This window comes from Camelina sativa, chromosome 14 (genome assembly GCF_000633955.1).
Source record: "Camelina sativa cultivar DH55 chromosome 14, Cs, whole genome shotgun sequence".
NCBI lineage: Eukaryota > Viridiplantae > Streptophyta > Magnoliopsida > Brassicales > Brassicaceae > Camelina > Camelina sativa.
The window spans coordinates 6,435,220-6,450,756 of NC_025698.1; the positions used below are offsets into that span (position 1 = coordinate 6,435,220).

The following is a 15,537-nucleotide window of genomic DNA, read 5'->3' on the forward strand; positions in this document are numbered from 1 at the left end:
GAAGCAAGATCCCCAAAAAGCCCAACTTAAAAATTTAATTTGCATAAATTATGGCAAGTATACCATAATTTAAAAGGCTTTTAATATTAAGTCTTTGTTTTTCATTTTGGGCTAAAACCAAGGACATTTATTAAGAATAAAGGAAAAAAAAAATAAAGAATTCATGCATTCTCAAATCTCAACTATACAACGTTATTTTATTAACACGCTGGAATACATTCAGTAAGTCAACAAAATGTTTTTTTAAAGAAAAACTGAAAGTGCGACTTTGTGGTTACAATATATCAGAACATACGAAGCAAAACAAACAAACAACAACAACAAAAAAAAATGGATGAGAAAGATATTCCAATGAACTTGAGGGAAAAAGAAGAAAACCAAAACTTGGACCTCTTCACTTCCTTGGGAGATAGATTACCTTGGGAACAAGCTGTTCAAGTACGAAGGACATTGGTACTACGAAAACATTCTCCAATCCATCCCAAATCTCCACTCTGGTTTTAAGCCACAAGAAACCGACATAATTGTTGCTTCTTTTCCCCAAATCAGGCACGACTTGGCTCAAGGCACTCACATTTGCCCTCGTTCAACGATCAAAACACCCTTCGAATGATGATCATCATCCTATGCTATCTCACAATCCTCATGAGGTAGTGCCGTATCTCGAGCTCGATCTGTATCTCAAAAGCTCAAAACCGGACTTGACCAAGTTCTTATCATTGTCATCATCTCCGAGAATGTTCTCAACTCACATGTCGTTGCATGCGATTCAAGAACCCTTGAATGAGTCTCCTTGCAAGATCGTGTACGTGTGCAGGAACGTGAATTAAAGACGTGTTGGTGTCTCTTTGGCATTTCCTCAATGCCAACAAGGGAGTAGAATAGAACGATTTTAGCCAAACCGAGAAGATCATTCGAGAGGAGGATTACTCTTTCGAGGCTATGTTTGAGTCATTCTGCAACGGAGTTACCCTATACGGTCCCTTTTGGGACCATGCACTGATCTATTGGAGAGCCAGCTTGGAAGATCCCAAGCATGTTCGTTTCATGATGTACGAGGAGTTGAAAGCGGAGCCTCGTACTCAGGTCAAGAGACTTGCAGATATCTTGGATGTTCCATTCACTAAGGAAGAGGAAGATAGCGGATCTCTAGACAAGATCTTGGAACTTTGCTCTCTAAGAAAACTAAGCAGTTTGGAGATCAACAAAACCGGAGCGTTGGATGGAGTAGATTTCAAGACTTATTTCCGTAAAGGAGAAGTCGGTGGCTGGAAGAGTTATATGACTCCTGATATGGAGCAAAAAATTGATTTGATCATCGAGGAGAAACTCAAAGGTTCCGGTTTGAAATTCTAGAATTATGTGTGGTTTATGCATTACTTAATAATAATAAGTTACATTGTTATTGTTACTTTGATGGTAACATGAGTGATGTGTGTCTGTGGTTTTTGTTTCTTTTATCCAATAAAAATACCTTCAGAGGTTAATTAGTTGCAGCGCAAATGGTTGAAATTGTTTTCAACTTTTCATTGTCAAACTTGTGAGTTGAAAGCCTTTTGATGCTTATATTTTTCGCTTTGTAACTCGCGTGATTTGTCGATCAACAATAAATGGGACAAGAATATCCCGATTTAGATGTGGATTAGCCATGTTGAGATTGCAGTTGCAAGTGTGACTTGAGATAAACCATAGCTAAACTCAAACTAACATAATAACCAGAACAATAGTTTCAGTGAAGAAACCCATTTGGTTAAAAAAGCAAAGAGAAAGCAAAAAGATGCTACAAACTCTCATGACTGCGCATGAAATCAGTGAAAAAACTTAGGAACATTAAAACGAAACTCTAAGAGTGTTTTTTTTTCTTTCCCATTTTTATTCAGAAACGAGGACCCAAACACACACAATCTCTTCTCTGGCGTCAACTTAGGCTTTTGACATGTGAACGATAAGGTCAACGACACGAGAACTGTAGCCCCACTCGTTGTCGTACCATGACACCAACTTCACAAACTTGTCGCTCAATGCAATTCCTGCCTTGGCATCGAATATGCTTGACCTACACGCACAAACCAAACATTAAATTTCTTGCTCTCGCAATTAATAAGACCCGGAAACTGTATCAATCTGTAGATGGATCATTTATTTTTACCTGTTGTCACCGACAAAGTCAGTAGACACAACATCATCCTCGGTGTATCCCAAAATTCCCTTCATTTTGCCTTCAGATTCTTCCCTGAAAATATTTAACCAGAATCATAGTAAGGAGATGAGTATCTTCTATAATGTGGTTAAGAGCGAGGGTTAAGGGTTTTTACTTGATGGCCTTCTTGATTTCGTCGTATGTTGCAGCTTTCTCAAGTCTAACAGTGAGATCAACAACTGAGACATCAACGGTTGGAACACGGAAAGACATTCCGGTCAATTTTCCATTGAGGGATGGCAACACTTTTCCAACAGCCTAATCAACAACCACAATACAAATTAGAATTCCTCAGTCAAATTTAACAAAAACACAAACTCTACGTAAGAGCATGAGATGAAATTTTACCTTGGCGGCACCAGTGCTGCTAGGAATAATGTTGAAGGAAGCAGCTCTTCCACCTCTCCAGTCCTTCATCGATGGACCATCAACAGTCTTCTGAGTAGCTGAGATTAACCAATGCAGAAAAGTTATTATTATCGAGTCTTGAGTTACAGTACACGGCAATACATTTACAAGAGTCAATCTAATGGAAAAAGTACACATATCCATACCAGTGATAGAGTGGACAGTGGTCATGAGTCCCTCAACAATTCCAAACCTGTCGTTGATAACCTACACAAAACAAAATTGCGAATTTCAATACACTGAGAGGCATGAATCAACAATAAAAATTCTCAAGTCAAAACATATTTCACAAGTTCACAGAGTAAAGGAGAAAAAGCTGACCTTGGCAAGAGGAGCAAGGCAGTTAGTGGTGCAACTAGCGTTGGAAACAATGTCAAGATCAGACTTGTACTCATGCTCGTTGACACCGACAACAAACATGGGAGCATCTTTGCTTGGGGCAGAGATGACAACCTTCTTGGCACCACCCTGAATGAAATTGAACAATATGATTATTATTTCAGATCTTTATAAGCAAGTGCTCGAATCTTATCTAATATAATGATAAACAAAAATCCCCAAAGACAAACCTTCAAGTGAGCAGCAGCCTTGTCCTTGTCAGTGAAGACACCAGTAGACTCAACAACAAAGTCAGCACCAGCCTCACCCCATGGGATCTCCTCAGGGTTCCTTGAGAAAAAAAAACACATCACCAAATCAGAATTATCACAAGCCTCAATACTAAAACAGATATATACAGGAATATAAAAAAAAAAGATTTAAGTTACCTGATGCCGAAAACAGTGACTGGCTTCTCACCAAAGAGAAGAGTTTTGTCATCCTTGACCTTAAGTTCATGGTGCTTCCACTGACCGTGAACACTGTCATACTTGAACATGTATGTCTGCAACAAATTCGATATCATTAGAAACGTGTCATCCTCGAACTTATCGAAACTAAGTCACACAGTTGAACTTGCACAGAAGAAGGATACATCAAACCAGTTTTCAGATCTACCATGTATACTACCAGAATATTGAATTTGATTCGATCGTCCAATTCAGATAAATCTATACCAATTCGCGTCGTATACAAGATCAAAAACGAAATACTAACATCAATCCAGATCTAAAGGGAAAGAGAGAAACGAACGAACCATGTACTCGGTGGTGATGAAAGGATCGTTAACAGCAACGAGCTCAACATCATCCCTCTGGAGAACAACTCTAGCAACCAAACGACCGATTCTTCCGAAACCTTCACGAACGATCAAAAACTCAGACTCCACACAGATCCAAATCAAAAATAAACATATGTAAACACGATTTAGAAAAAAAAAAAAACAACTCACCGTTGATTCCGATCTTAATCTTAGCTACAAAAAAAAATCAAACACGATCAGATTCGAAAAAGTATCAACGAAGAAAACGATAAATCGAAGAAAGAAACGCAGATCAATAAGGAGCGAGAAGCTCACCCATTACTGAAATTGAGATCGAGAGAGAAAATAAGTGAGTGTGGGGTTTGGGTTTGGTGAGGCTTTTAGGGTTATTTAAAGACCGTGATGAATTAATATGATCGAGTGGCTGAGATTTTTTTATCTTGGGAGAAAAGGTTAAAGATTAGATTCAGTATTCATTATTACAAGATTGCACTTTACTTTTTTCGTTATTTACCATCTTTTGCCACTGTTTATACCCACCGTTTATAGTAGTTAAAACGGATTTGGGGAAACTAATGACAGGACGCGCCGGTTGTGAGAATATTCGAGGTTTATGCTCAGTTGCTATGGGCCGGGCCAGGCCAGGCCGTTCTGAAAATATTCTTTTCGACAGCCAATGAACCTATGCCACGTATGCAAGCACGCCCAAAATAAATGACTTGTTATTTTTTACTTAAAGCTAAATTCTTTTGTTTTGGTTAATTTGATAACCTTTTGTATTGACACTTTTGTATTTGAATAACCAAGGTGAACATTTTAACTTTTAAACACTAGTGTTTTGTTTTCAACAAAAGGCATGCATATCACTATACTACTATTTTATCTGAAGCTTCTTCTAGATGTCTTTATCAGAATACTCTTTTTTTTGCTTACTCTATCGAAATATTATTAATTTCATACAACATATATGGTGTTCAATATTTATCTAATCGATCGTGACTTGATACCCGAGACACATAGATGCTCCACTTTGAGAGCTTTGGTAGGTCAGATGAATGTGACAGCAAGAAAGAAAACATCACACCTTATGTAATAGGTAGAGCCTAATAAAAATAGGTATGACTCTTGGCTTTTGCCAAAAGTCTACTTCTTCTCCTCCTCTTATATTTGTCTCTCTTTTCTTTTCATTTCGTTTTGTGTTTGGTGAATGCATATAAACTACTTGTTTTGGTATTCATATGGATCTTTATTTCCATTAATTAACTAGAATCTATCATAGACTGAAGTTTGTGATCTCCCTTATAATAATAACTCGTGATCATATCCAAGTAATTGACCCGTCTAGTCACTAGTGTCAGTTACTCTTCCAATGATAAGTTGAATGATCTTCAAAATTTATTTGTAGTGGAACTTTCATATGTTATTCCTAAAATTCGCTATTATTACTGTCCGGATCTTATCCCTTTGAATTTTGAAGTGTCATTATTCACAAATTCACAATGTTCTAAGCAGTCGTAAAGAGAAAAGAACCAAAATATATCATTATCAAAGTATATGTTCATAAAATTCGATTCTTAGAGAGAAAGATGTGTAATTATTGACGCAGTGGAAACCCTCTCGACAAAAATAATTATTTGATACGAACTTTGACGAATGGAATCTTCTTATCCATGAATATCTGCTTACAACCAATGTTAGTCGTCCACTTACGTGATGGTTTGGATCTTGATAAGTTGGTTTATTTATGCAAAAAGTATTTCAATTAACTCAGTTTAGATAATATATACTCTTTTACTTCTATGCTTGAGGTGTTTATGCTGTCTTGATTCTCAATTAACTCAATGAATTATAGTTCTTTAGACATTTGGATGTTTGTGATGCTTAAGCTATCATTCTGCTTTCTACTTCCGAGGTTGAAGGGAGGAAAGTGATAAGGAGACCATGATTTGAAAATTCATAATTAAAAAACATTTTAACAGTTTCTTGTGGATTGGTTCTGGTTCAGGATCATCTGTTTCTTTCTTCTTAGCCCTTAGCTATTTCGTGCACATTAGCAAGTAATAAACATCAGACATCTTTCTTAATCGCCTTAATGTGTTAGAGTATTCACCTTATAGAAAAACTCATCGTACTCTCACCGTGATTAAATTGTTTGTACGCAATAAGCCAAGCAAAAACATGAGTGTTTTTTACCAAAAAAAAAAAAAACATGAGTGTTGTAACAGTAAATAGGAAAAACCCTAAACCTTGTTGGAAAAAAGGAAACAACAGAACTCGTCGGCAAAAGGAAACTAAACAATCAAAACTTTCCTTTTTTATTATATAAAGAACCTTTTTTTTTTTTTTTTTTGGTCAAACATATAAAGAACCTTTTCTGCTTATAAATACATGAACGTCCAGCATCACACATTATCTTTTCTTCGAATCGAAAAACAAAGTTTCGTCGAATCACACATTACCTTTTCTCAGTAGTAGAAGTTCAGAAAGTTTCATAGTCTGTGCAGTTTTACAAGGTCGTCCAAACCCGTTTCTTAAAAAGAACGACGAATGAAATGAAGAGTAAACACCACACACTCGGTCTTGTCTGAATGACATGTGAATCCTTTATTCACTTTTCTCTTATGCTCTGTTCTTACAAACGCAACAGACCACAAAAAAAGTCTTATTGGTCTGTACGGTAAATGCAAGTGGGTGTCATACATATTTGAACAAATACATTCTTTGTTCTTCTCAGGGGAGAGAAGGAGGAAATGTACAAAAGGAATGAGCTTATATTCACAGGGGACTGTTTTCTGATTAGAGAAGCTGTTGATGAATTTGGAGAAGATGTTCTGTGATCCCGTACTCTCACCTCACTCCTCGGTACACGGCACCAGGTTGAAGATCATCCATGTTTTCTATATTCCTAAAACCATCAACTTGCAGGCATGTCCATCCCCGTCGAGCCAGAAAATCGCGGTAATCTTCTTCCGTGTAGAAGATTTTCTCTTCTGAATGGACTGGTAACTGGTTGGATTCATCATAATGGCATACCCTAATGGCCAGTCCTGCAAGATGGGTTTTGCATATCAAGAATTCAGTAAACTGTATTCAGGGTCATAACACACAATCCAAAAGATATTAATGGTGGCAAATTTGATCTTACCATCATCAAGATGGAGTAGATAGTTCCCTAAAGGCATGTCTCGGTCAAGACAGCGAACAATTTGATCTTCATCTTCTAACCAAAAAGCCCGCCGAGTTCTTAACCCAAAAGCAGCTCTGATTGCTTCTTTGATTGCTTCAGCGCTACCATCAACACCAATTCTTCTTGTATAGTCTCCCAATTTCACTGTGATGACCCTTCCACCAAAAGGCTGACCATGACCATCACCACCTGCTTATAAACATGAAACATAAAGATGACTTCATCAGTATTAAAGGGACAGACAAAACCAATCAAACAGGGGAACATAGGTTGTGAAGCAACCTCCAAATGAGAGTGATTTTGGTTCTCAAGAATTAGAAAACAATGATTCTTACACATGTCACACCATGAATGGAACATAAAGTTCAAAAGAAAAAAAAATCTTTGGCCTTTTGGAAACTTAAACTTTTGAGACTCAAGTTATCTAAGCTTTTCTGAGACTTGCCATTTCCAGGATTCTCTCTCCAATTCCAAGGAGTAACTCCATTTGCCGCAACAGCATCGACTGCAGTGATTGCAAGTGGATGACCATCATGATCAAGACGCCTTTCAAGGTTTAAGGCTGGCCTGCCATTAGCTGGACCATAGATATAAACATTTATCAAAACACACACACACACACACATCCTCTAGAAACTAAACTAAACCTTCTAACAGAGAGACCCACGGCAGTCATGTTCACCTCTTTGTTTCAATTACAGAGAGAGATATCACAATTACAGATAACTTTCCCCTCGCATATGAACTCTTTGTTTCCAGTCCCAAATGCTCAAGAATTAAGTTAACACCTCTTGTATTGCTCACTCAAGGAGGATATTTACAACAACTTAAAAGAAGACAAACTTCAAGAGGCAATGGTCTAAGAAACACACAAAAGTGATATAGGTCAGTACCTTCAACGGATCCAAAAGAAATGCTCGTATCATCAAATCCTGCAACGAAAACATAAAGTCACTTACTACTTAAACAAAAGAAACTAAAAGCACAAAATCCACAAAACTAGATTCATTACCAAAACCATCATCTCCTTAAAACATTAATGCACATCACATTAAGATACCTACTTTAAAATTCTACTATCTTCTCAACCTAATCTACAGATACGAATCTCATCAACACAAACCCTAAATCAATGTTGTAATTTCCTCAAAACCTAATCAGGAAGCCAAAGTTTATACCTTTATCACTAAATTGCATAAAGGAATCAACTTTAGCAGTTGTAGGTGGTGGTGGTGTACTAGGGCTCTTATTAAACTGGGTCGTAACTGTTACTTTCTTGCTCCTCTCTCTAAGAATATCTTCAATCTCCTTGTAATAAGACATCTTAGCCGACCCATTACCTCTATCATGATACTTGGCTTTCTTAAACTCTTTCAATAGATTCCTCCACTTATCCGTACACATGGTCGGAGATCGATCAAACCCTTTCTCTCTCATCTTAGACGAAATCTGTTCCCATAGATGTTTATTGGATTTGGATGTATTGAATAAACCATCCATACCTCTACGGAACATGATTAAGCTACGAGTCTCGTCTTGAACCCATGTCTCTGCTCTTTTCTTCGGAGCTTTCACTTCGTGATCCTCACCACTGCTTTCTCCTAGGAGAATCTGTTGAGGCTGCTGCTGAGATTGGTTCAGATGACGATGATGGTGATGATGATTGTGGTTTTGGTGATTGTTGTGGTGGTGAGGTTGTAGATCTGATACTGCTTCACTGGTGGTGGTCGTGGTGGTGACATCGATCATCATATCGCGTGTTGTGGCGGTTGAAGAATTGGGATTATCGTCTTCGTAGTAATCAGTCGGACGAGACTTGTCGGAAATGAACATTGCTGTGTCTCCGGAGAGACAATTGGATATGATGTTCCTTTGTTCCCACCACCGTCAACAACACAAGCCCCCGAACACAAATTGGTACTTATGTGAGGAGAGCCAAATAGGCTTTTTTATTTTGTATTTTAATTTTAGGTTTTTTTTTTTGTCTAAAGATTGGGGTTTGGAAACTTATTCATAAATCATAACTAACAATTTGGCCTTTTATGTGATATAAAATGTTAAAAAAAAAAATTTAACGCAAAAATAACGATAAACTATATCCAAAAATTACAATAGTTAGATACTGAAAACTTACAAAACCAGTATTCGATTTAGTAAAAAATAACATTACAAAAGTATCAATTTAATTGTTACTGTTATAGTAATTGATTTTTTTTTTTGGACAAAATAAAGAACTGTTATAGTGATTGATAACTAATAAAAATGATGTCTTTAATAAAAGAATTGTTTTGAATCTAATATCTTTTTTTATGAAACCGTCTTTTCAAATAAAAAAAATGGTGTAGTGACCTTAGTGTATTGCCCAAAGGTAAGTCTTTAATACACAAGACACCATCACATCACGAAAGTAGGGATTAGACTAATGGGTCGGCATGTTTTGTCCGATGGTTGACAAAAAAAAAATGATTATCATATTTCAAAGATCAAATTCAAAATACATTTTCAACAACACAAATTTCAAGTTCATAACACAAAACTTGCTAGAAAATTCGTACTCTACCTACAATATTTCGAAATGGCATTGCTCTTTCAGTAGAGAGTCCAAGCAAGGGAATGAGATTTGATTACATCGTTAGGACACTTTTATGTTCTATGACCAAAGGAGCACCCCACTTCTTCCCATTAGTCCAATCCACCAGTAACTATAAAAGCCAAAACATCAACATTCACATGACAAATCTTGGCAACTTGCTTCCTCATCAAAGGGGGAAAACAAAGTAATGAGATACACACACATCCTCTTTTTGAAACGAAACAGTGACAAAACTCTAAATCGAAAAAAAAAAAAAAAAAACTCAACAACCAAACCGGAAACCACAACCAGTTGAACCGGTTTTATTACATTACATAAAACTACGTCATATAATAGTGTTACGGTCGGCGATAAAGTTTGGATTTTTTTTTCTTCTAAAAAGCATATTTTTGAAGTATAATAATACAAGTGAGAGGACCTGGCTGGCCAGACCAAACCCATAAAATAAAATAAAATAAAATAAGGGAATAATAAAAAAATAAAATAAAAAATAAAATAGAATTGAGAAAAAAAAGATTGATCAGCCATCGGAGAGAAGAAAGAAATGATAGATAACTGGATCACGAGAAGACACAAATCACAAAGAAGAAGAAAGAAAACAAAAATCAAGAAGAAGAAAGAAACAACAACAACAATTTCGTATTGAAGCAAATCCAAAAAAGGTCTAATATTTTTTATATTTTATCTGAAGTTAGTCAATAAAACAACAACCAAGGAGGAGGTTTTGGAAAGAACTTGAATGTGACTCTCTTTTTTTATTAGGTAAGTTTGTTGTTTTCTCAATTCATCTTTATATCTCATGTTGACCTTTTTCATTTGTGCAATCGGTTTAATTTCGTGATTTTATCTTGTTTTTTTTGATCTATGGTTTGTAAATGTAATGTTTCTAAATTTGATTTTGGGGTTTTTCAGATTTCGATTGTTTTCAGGATTAGACTCTTAAAGTTTGGATTTTTCTTTTCTTTAGAGAGTGGCTATTTCAGGTTCTTGATTTAACTATTTTGTGGATATCTTGCTTTGATTTCAGATGGAGTTGATGAGTTTGTTCTTCTAAGGGATTGTTTTTTTGTAATTTGGGAAGAACCATCTGAGTTATGTGGAAACAGATTATAAGTAAGCTTCCTAAGAAGTCTTCTTCTAAGAACCATTCTTCATCGACTTCGAATGCTTCTACTTCCAAAGCTAGTGACAATGGAGCAGGTAAATCAGGTAATTCTCACGCCAAGAACGCTCCTGCTGTTAAACCTGCTGCTGATTCTTGTTTTAAAGATGGGAATTCGAAAGGCAACGGTCCGTATGAAGCTTTGCCTAGTTTTAAAGATGTTCCTAATGCAGAGAAGCAGAGCTTGTGTCTGAGAAAACTCAACTTGTGCTGTCTAGTGTTTGATTTCTCGGATCCTACAAAGAACGTGAAGGAGAAAGAGATCAAGCGGCAGACGTTGCTTGATCTTGTGGATTACGTTGCTTCTCCCAATGGGAAGTTTAGCGAAACTGTTATCCAAGAAGCTGTTAAAATGGTTTCTGTTAACATTTTCAGAACCTTGAATCCTCAACCGCGTGAGAATAAAGTTATTGATGCTTTGGATTTGGAAGAAGAGGAGCCTTCTATGGATCCTGCTTGGCCTCACTTGCAGCTTGTCTATGAGATTCTCCTCAGGCTTATTGCTTCACCTGAGACAGATACAAAGCTGGCTAAGAAGTACATCGACCAGTCTTTTGTCTCGAGGTTACTGGATTTATTTGACTCCGAGGATCCTAGAGAAAGAGACTGTCTCAAAACCGTTCTGCATCGCATCTATGGTAAATTCATGGTTCATCGTCCTTTCATAAGGAAATCAATCAACAACATTTTCTATAGGTTTGTTTTTGAGACTGAGAAACACAATGGGATTGCTGAGTTCTTAGAGATTTTGGGAAGTATCATCAATGGATTTGCTCTGCCGCTTAAAGATGAGCATAAAGTGTTTCTGGTTCGAGCTTTGATACCTCTCCACAAACCGAAATGCTTACAAATGTATCATCAGCAGTTGTCTTATTGTATCACACAGTTTGTGGAAAAAGACTGCAAACTTGCTGATACAGTTATAAGGGGATTACTCAAGTCTTGGCCCGTCACGAATAGTTCCAAAGAAGTTATGTTTTTAAACGAGCTAGAGGAAGTATTAGAAGCTACTCAGCCACCTGAATTCCAACGGTGTATGGTCCCATTGTTTCGCCAAGTTGCTCGGTGTTTGAACAGTCTCCATTTTCAGGTAAATTGTTTATAACTTTTTCATATATTTTCCAGATTGCATTTTACAGTTTGCTGATTCTGAGAAAGAGGAATGATAGGAACAGTTCTTCATAAGATTGAAATGTGTGATATTGGATAGCTTAAAAGCTTTGTGCTCATTGTCGAAGTTGTAGTGAAAGCTTGCGTCTTTATACAAGAAGCACAAAGAAAGAACAAAAAGGTTGAGTCTTTTTTTTGTTCTTGATTTGCTTGCAGGTTGCAGAAAGAGCTTTGTTCTTATGGAACAACGATCATATCGAGAATCTAATAATGCAGAACCGTAAAGTTATTCTACCTATCATATTCCCTGCATTGGAAAGAAACACTCAGAAGCATTGGAACCAAGCTGTTCATAGCTTAACGCTGAACGTGCAGAAGATATTTAATGACGTCGATGCAGACTTGTTTAAGGAATGTCTTGGTAAGTTTAGAGAAGATGAATCAAAAGAATCTGAAATTGGAGCAAAGCGTGAGGCCACATGGAAACGGTTGGAAGAAATTGGGAATCAAAAGCAGAAGAGTTCATTGTAAGATGTTTTTTTTAGTTGTAGAAAGAGAGGTTTTTTGTTCTGTATTTTTCTCGTTTTTACTACATTGGCAAATTTGGTTTGTTTTTTTTTTCCTCCAGAAACCTTAGTGAGAAAAAGTTTCAGATTCGTCTTCTTTGAAGAGATTGCGAAGATGTAAGATCATTTTTTCTTTCTTTTTTTTCTTTTGGTCTTGTTTGTTAAAAGCTTTGCTAATGTGTTCTAGATCACAACATTAATTCATAACATATAAAACGTACTCCCTATAGATAATAACTACGTAACATGGTAATAAAGCTAGTCATAAGAATAATGTTACGGTTCCAAATACATGAAAGAGAGTAATTAAGCAAGGTTTTAGATATGAGATATTAAACTCTGGAAATAAGGAACACCTCTATAAAAAAATAGATGATCGTGCATTGGAGAGTACGAATTTGTTTGTGGATCATACTTCACCAGACCTTTACCATAACGATGTGTGAGTAGGATCTCCTTGTTCTTCAATATCGCCACCGGTGTGCATGGCCGAATCACATGCTTTCGGGTCCAAGTAGAATAAACCCTTCCAGATACAGACCATGATGAAGAACAAGATCGAAGATCTATAGTATAAATCTTTATCCATGTCTCTTGTAAGCTCCAAATCTCTTGGATCATTGTACGGCGCTTTCTCTTCGACATGCACAAACGATTATCCAATATGCACAGGTCGATATGGTCTGGATGTGAACGAGAAGCTGGATTATTAGGAAGCAATCGAAAAGTCTCAGTTTGAAGATCAAAAACTATAACTTTGGTCTCGCCATTGTATCGTTCTGTGAGCCAATAAACTGATCCGTTCGTGGACACTGGTGATTGGTCGTTAAATATCCTGTAGGTTGGCGTGCAATCCAAGTATCTCCAAGCGTTTGCCCTAAAATCAAAGACCTCGCACTCGGTAAATCCTTCGCTTAACCTCACGGCGTCAGAATTGTATATATCAGAATTGTATAGCCACACCAATTTATAATCACACATTGTGGCCTTTGCGAACGCTAGTCTAGGGATTGGCATATTGTGTATGATAGTTTCCCGAGTGTACGTTGCCTTTTGCATAAATATATGAAACCTAGGTTGAGGAAGTTGTCGGAACCACCTTGTGGTCGGGTTGAGTACGTATATGGATTCTCCCCACTTATCATAGACACAAACAAGACCATTGCAGCTTCCAGAAATTTCGATTAAATGTGGTTGAGTGATGTAGAGAAGATTGAAGACTCGAAGAGAAGCAGATTCCAAGCACAATGTCTTCAACACATAATAGTGTTCATGTTTGGAGACGAATAGGAATTTTGGATGATGATTTTTGGATTGTTCGACGAGCCTCAAGTGTTTCTCCGTGAAATAACGAGATTCAATAGTTGTTCTCCATTGTTTTGATACGACCTTGAATCGAGCGTTTGATTCGACCGGAAGCCTCAAGAGGATTTCTTCTAGGACGTCGTATGGTAGTACTCCATGATCGTTATTATATTTTCTTCTTCTTCTTCTTCCCGATCTGTGTGATGATGATGCAATCACTCTCTTCTCTTTCTCCATTCTCGACTTCTTGTTTTACGGATGTCTCTGAATATAATGCCTTCATCTTGATATATATATATATATATATATATATATATATATTTCCATTAACAACTGAAATAAATTATATCTATCTATATTAATAAATACATAACATTATTAGTAGATTTTATTTAACATATGTCAAATAGATTTAGACTTTGTTATTCCCATTGTATCCACGTCATATTTTTTACTGTTAATTTTCAGCTATTTAAATAGAATGAAATAACTAAAATATATCGTTAGATCTAGTTACAATTAGGAAAGAAAACTTGAAATTTAATTAATATATATGAAAGTAAATGTTAGGTTTCTTGCGTGGAAATAGACTTTGAGAAACCACAACAATCCAAAGAAAACAAAAGCGATTGAAACCAGATGTTATATAAGCTACAACATGATACTTACTTGTTTGAAGATTTTAACCATTGATCACTTTGACAAAAAAATAATAATAATAATTCAATGTTAAAACCATAATCTTTTCTGAGTTTTCACTTTTCCTGAACAAATTTTTTAATAAACATTATTGACCCCATTTTCTAATTATTATTATTTGTCTTTTTTTTTTTTTTTGTAAAATCTAAAAACACAAAAGCAAAATAATCTAAGAATAGTAAATCTAAAAACACTAGTTCCTATTGATCATGAGATGACGTTTGGCTATGACTACAATATTTGTCGTCCCTATTGGCTATGTTGGTTGGAGAACAATGAAGAACCATTCTCTCTGCGTTGTGTGAACTATGTCAGGCAACTCGACGCCGATAGAGATATACAGTTTCTTCGGGTATGTGGATGGGAGCCTGGAGTTGATTACATTGAGAAATTCAAGGTCTTTAACACATTTTCGAGACTGGCAGGTTCTCAAGGATTGACAGCCTTCCAGGCTGGGACGATAGCGTCTTGCAAATGTGACGACATGAAATTCAATTTGCAAAATATGGTGGATGGTGTTACAAAAGATGACATGTTTTTTGAAAGTGTGGAAAGCCATTTACAAGAGCTCCTGATATCATGGGAGAATTTGAGTAAGAAGATAAGAAGATGCTAAGGAAAGAGATGGGACGAGAGTTAGTGGATGCTTATTTAGGGTTGCTTCTAGTTACAATTAGGAAAGAAAACTTGAAATTTAATTGATATATATGAAAATAAATGTTAGGTTTCTTGCGCGGAAATAGAATTTGAGAAACCACAACAATCCAAAGAAAACAAAAGCGATTGAAACCAGATGTTATATAAGCTACACCATGATACTTGTTTGAAGATTTTAACCATTGATCACTTTGACAAAATAATAATAATAATAATTCAATGTTAAAACCATAATCTTTTCTGAGTTTTCACTTTTCCTAAACAAATCTAATTATTATTATTTGTAATTTTTTTTATGGGTTTTGTTTTTGAAAAACTCATTTATACCGACTCAAGTGGTTTCCCTAATAAATTGGGTTTGGAAGATTTTAACCATTGACAATGTAAAACCATCATCTTTTTTTGAGTTTTCACTTTTTCTAAACAAATTTTCTAACAAGCTAGACATTACTCCATTTATAAATTATTACTATTTGTTTTTTTTTTTTTTTTTTTTTTTTTTTTAGCTA

General features: G+C 36.0%; 4 protein-coding genes and 1 pseudogene across 6 annotated transcripts; 2 read left to right on the forward strand and 3 right to left on the reverse strand.

The window, feature by feature from the left end:
* Positions 269 to 1,877, forward strand: LOC104743290 (annotated as a pseudogene).
* LOC104739996 (glyceraldehyde-3-phosphate dehydrogenase GAPC2, cytosolic-like) lies at positions 1,690 to 4,151 on the reverse strand. Its single transcript, XM_010460491.1, has 11 exons — positions 4,065 to 4,151; positions 3,939 to 3,962; positions 3,744 to 3,844; positions 3,376 to 3,491; positions 3,178 to 3,277; positions 2,930 to 3,076; positions 2,755 to 2,815; positions 2,549 to 2,646; positions 2,316 to 2,458; positions 2,150 to 2,233; positions 1,690 to 2,056 (listed from the first exon to the last, which is right to left on the reverse strand). Exons 1-11 carry the CDS (start codon positions 4,066 to 4,068, stop codon positions 1,924 to 1,926), a joined length of 1,011 nt encoding a protein of 336 aa, XP_010458793.1. The 5' UTR covers positions 4,069 to 4,151; the 3' UTR covers positions 1,690 to 1,923.
* Positions 6,330 to 8,882, reverse strand: LOC104739997 (trihelix transcription factor GT-1). Of its 3 annotated transcripts, none has more exons than XM_010460494.2 (5): positions 8,277 to 8,882; positions 7,830 to 7,868; positions 7,382 to 7,513; positions 6,895 to 7,125; positions 6,330 to 6,796 (listed from the first exon to the last, which is right to left on the reverse strand). In XM_010460494.2, exons 1-5 carry the CDS (start codon positions 8,767 to 8,769, stop codon positions 6,597 to 6,599), a joined length of 1,095 nt encoding a protein of 364 aa, XP_010458796.1. In that variant the 5' UTR covers positions 8,770 to 8,882; the 3' UTR covers positions 6,330 to 6,596. The 3 variants fall into 3 exon arrangements, with proteins under 3 accessions (XP_010458796.1, XP_010458794.1, XP_010458795.1); XM_010460492.2 differs by having other exon boundaries at positions 8,115 to 8,876; XM_010460493.2 differs by lacking the exon at positions 7,382 to 7,513 and having other exon boundaries at positions 8,115 to 8,879.
* LOC104739998 (serine/threonine protein phosphatase 2A 57 kDa regulatory subunit B' theta isoform-like) lies at positions 10,014 to 12,544 on the forward strand. The gene is made up of 3 exons (XM_010460495.2): positions 10,014 to 10,291; positions 10,557 to 11,781; positions 12,018 to 12,544. Exons 2-3 carry the CDS (start codon positions 10,624 to 10,626, stop codon positions 12,330 to 12,332), a joined length of 1,473 nt encoding a protein of 490 aa, XP_010458797.1. The 5' UTR covers positions 10,014 to 10,291; positions 10,557 to 10,623; the 3' UTR covers positions 12,333 to 12,544.
* LOC104743291 (putative F-box protein At1g12855) lies at positions 12,681 to 13,909 on the reverse strand. The gene is made up of 2 exons (XM_010464389.2): positions 13,892 to 13,909; positions 12,681 to 13,618 (listed from the first exon to the last, which is right to left on the reverse strand). The coding sequence occupies exons 1-2, from the start codon at positions 13,907 to 13,909 to the stop codon at positions 12,686 to 12,688; spliced, it is 951 nt and encodes a 316-aa protein (XP_010462691.1). The 3' UTR covers positions 12,681 to 12,685.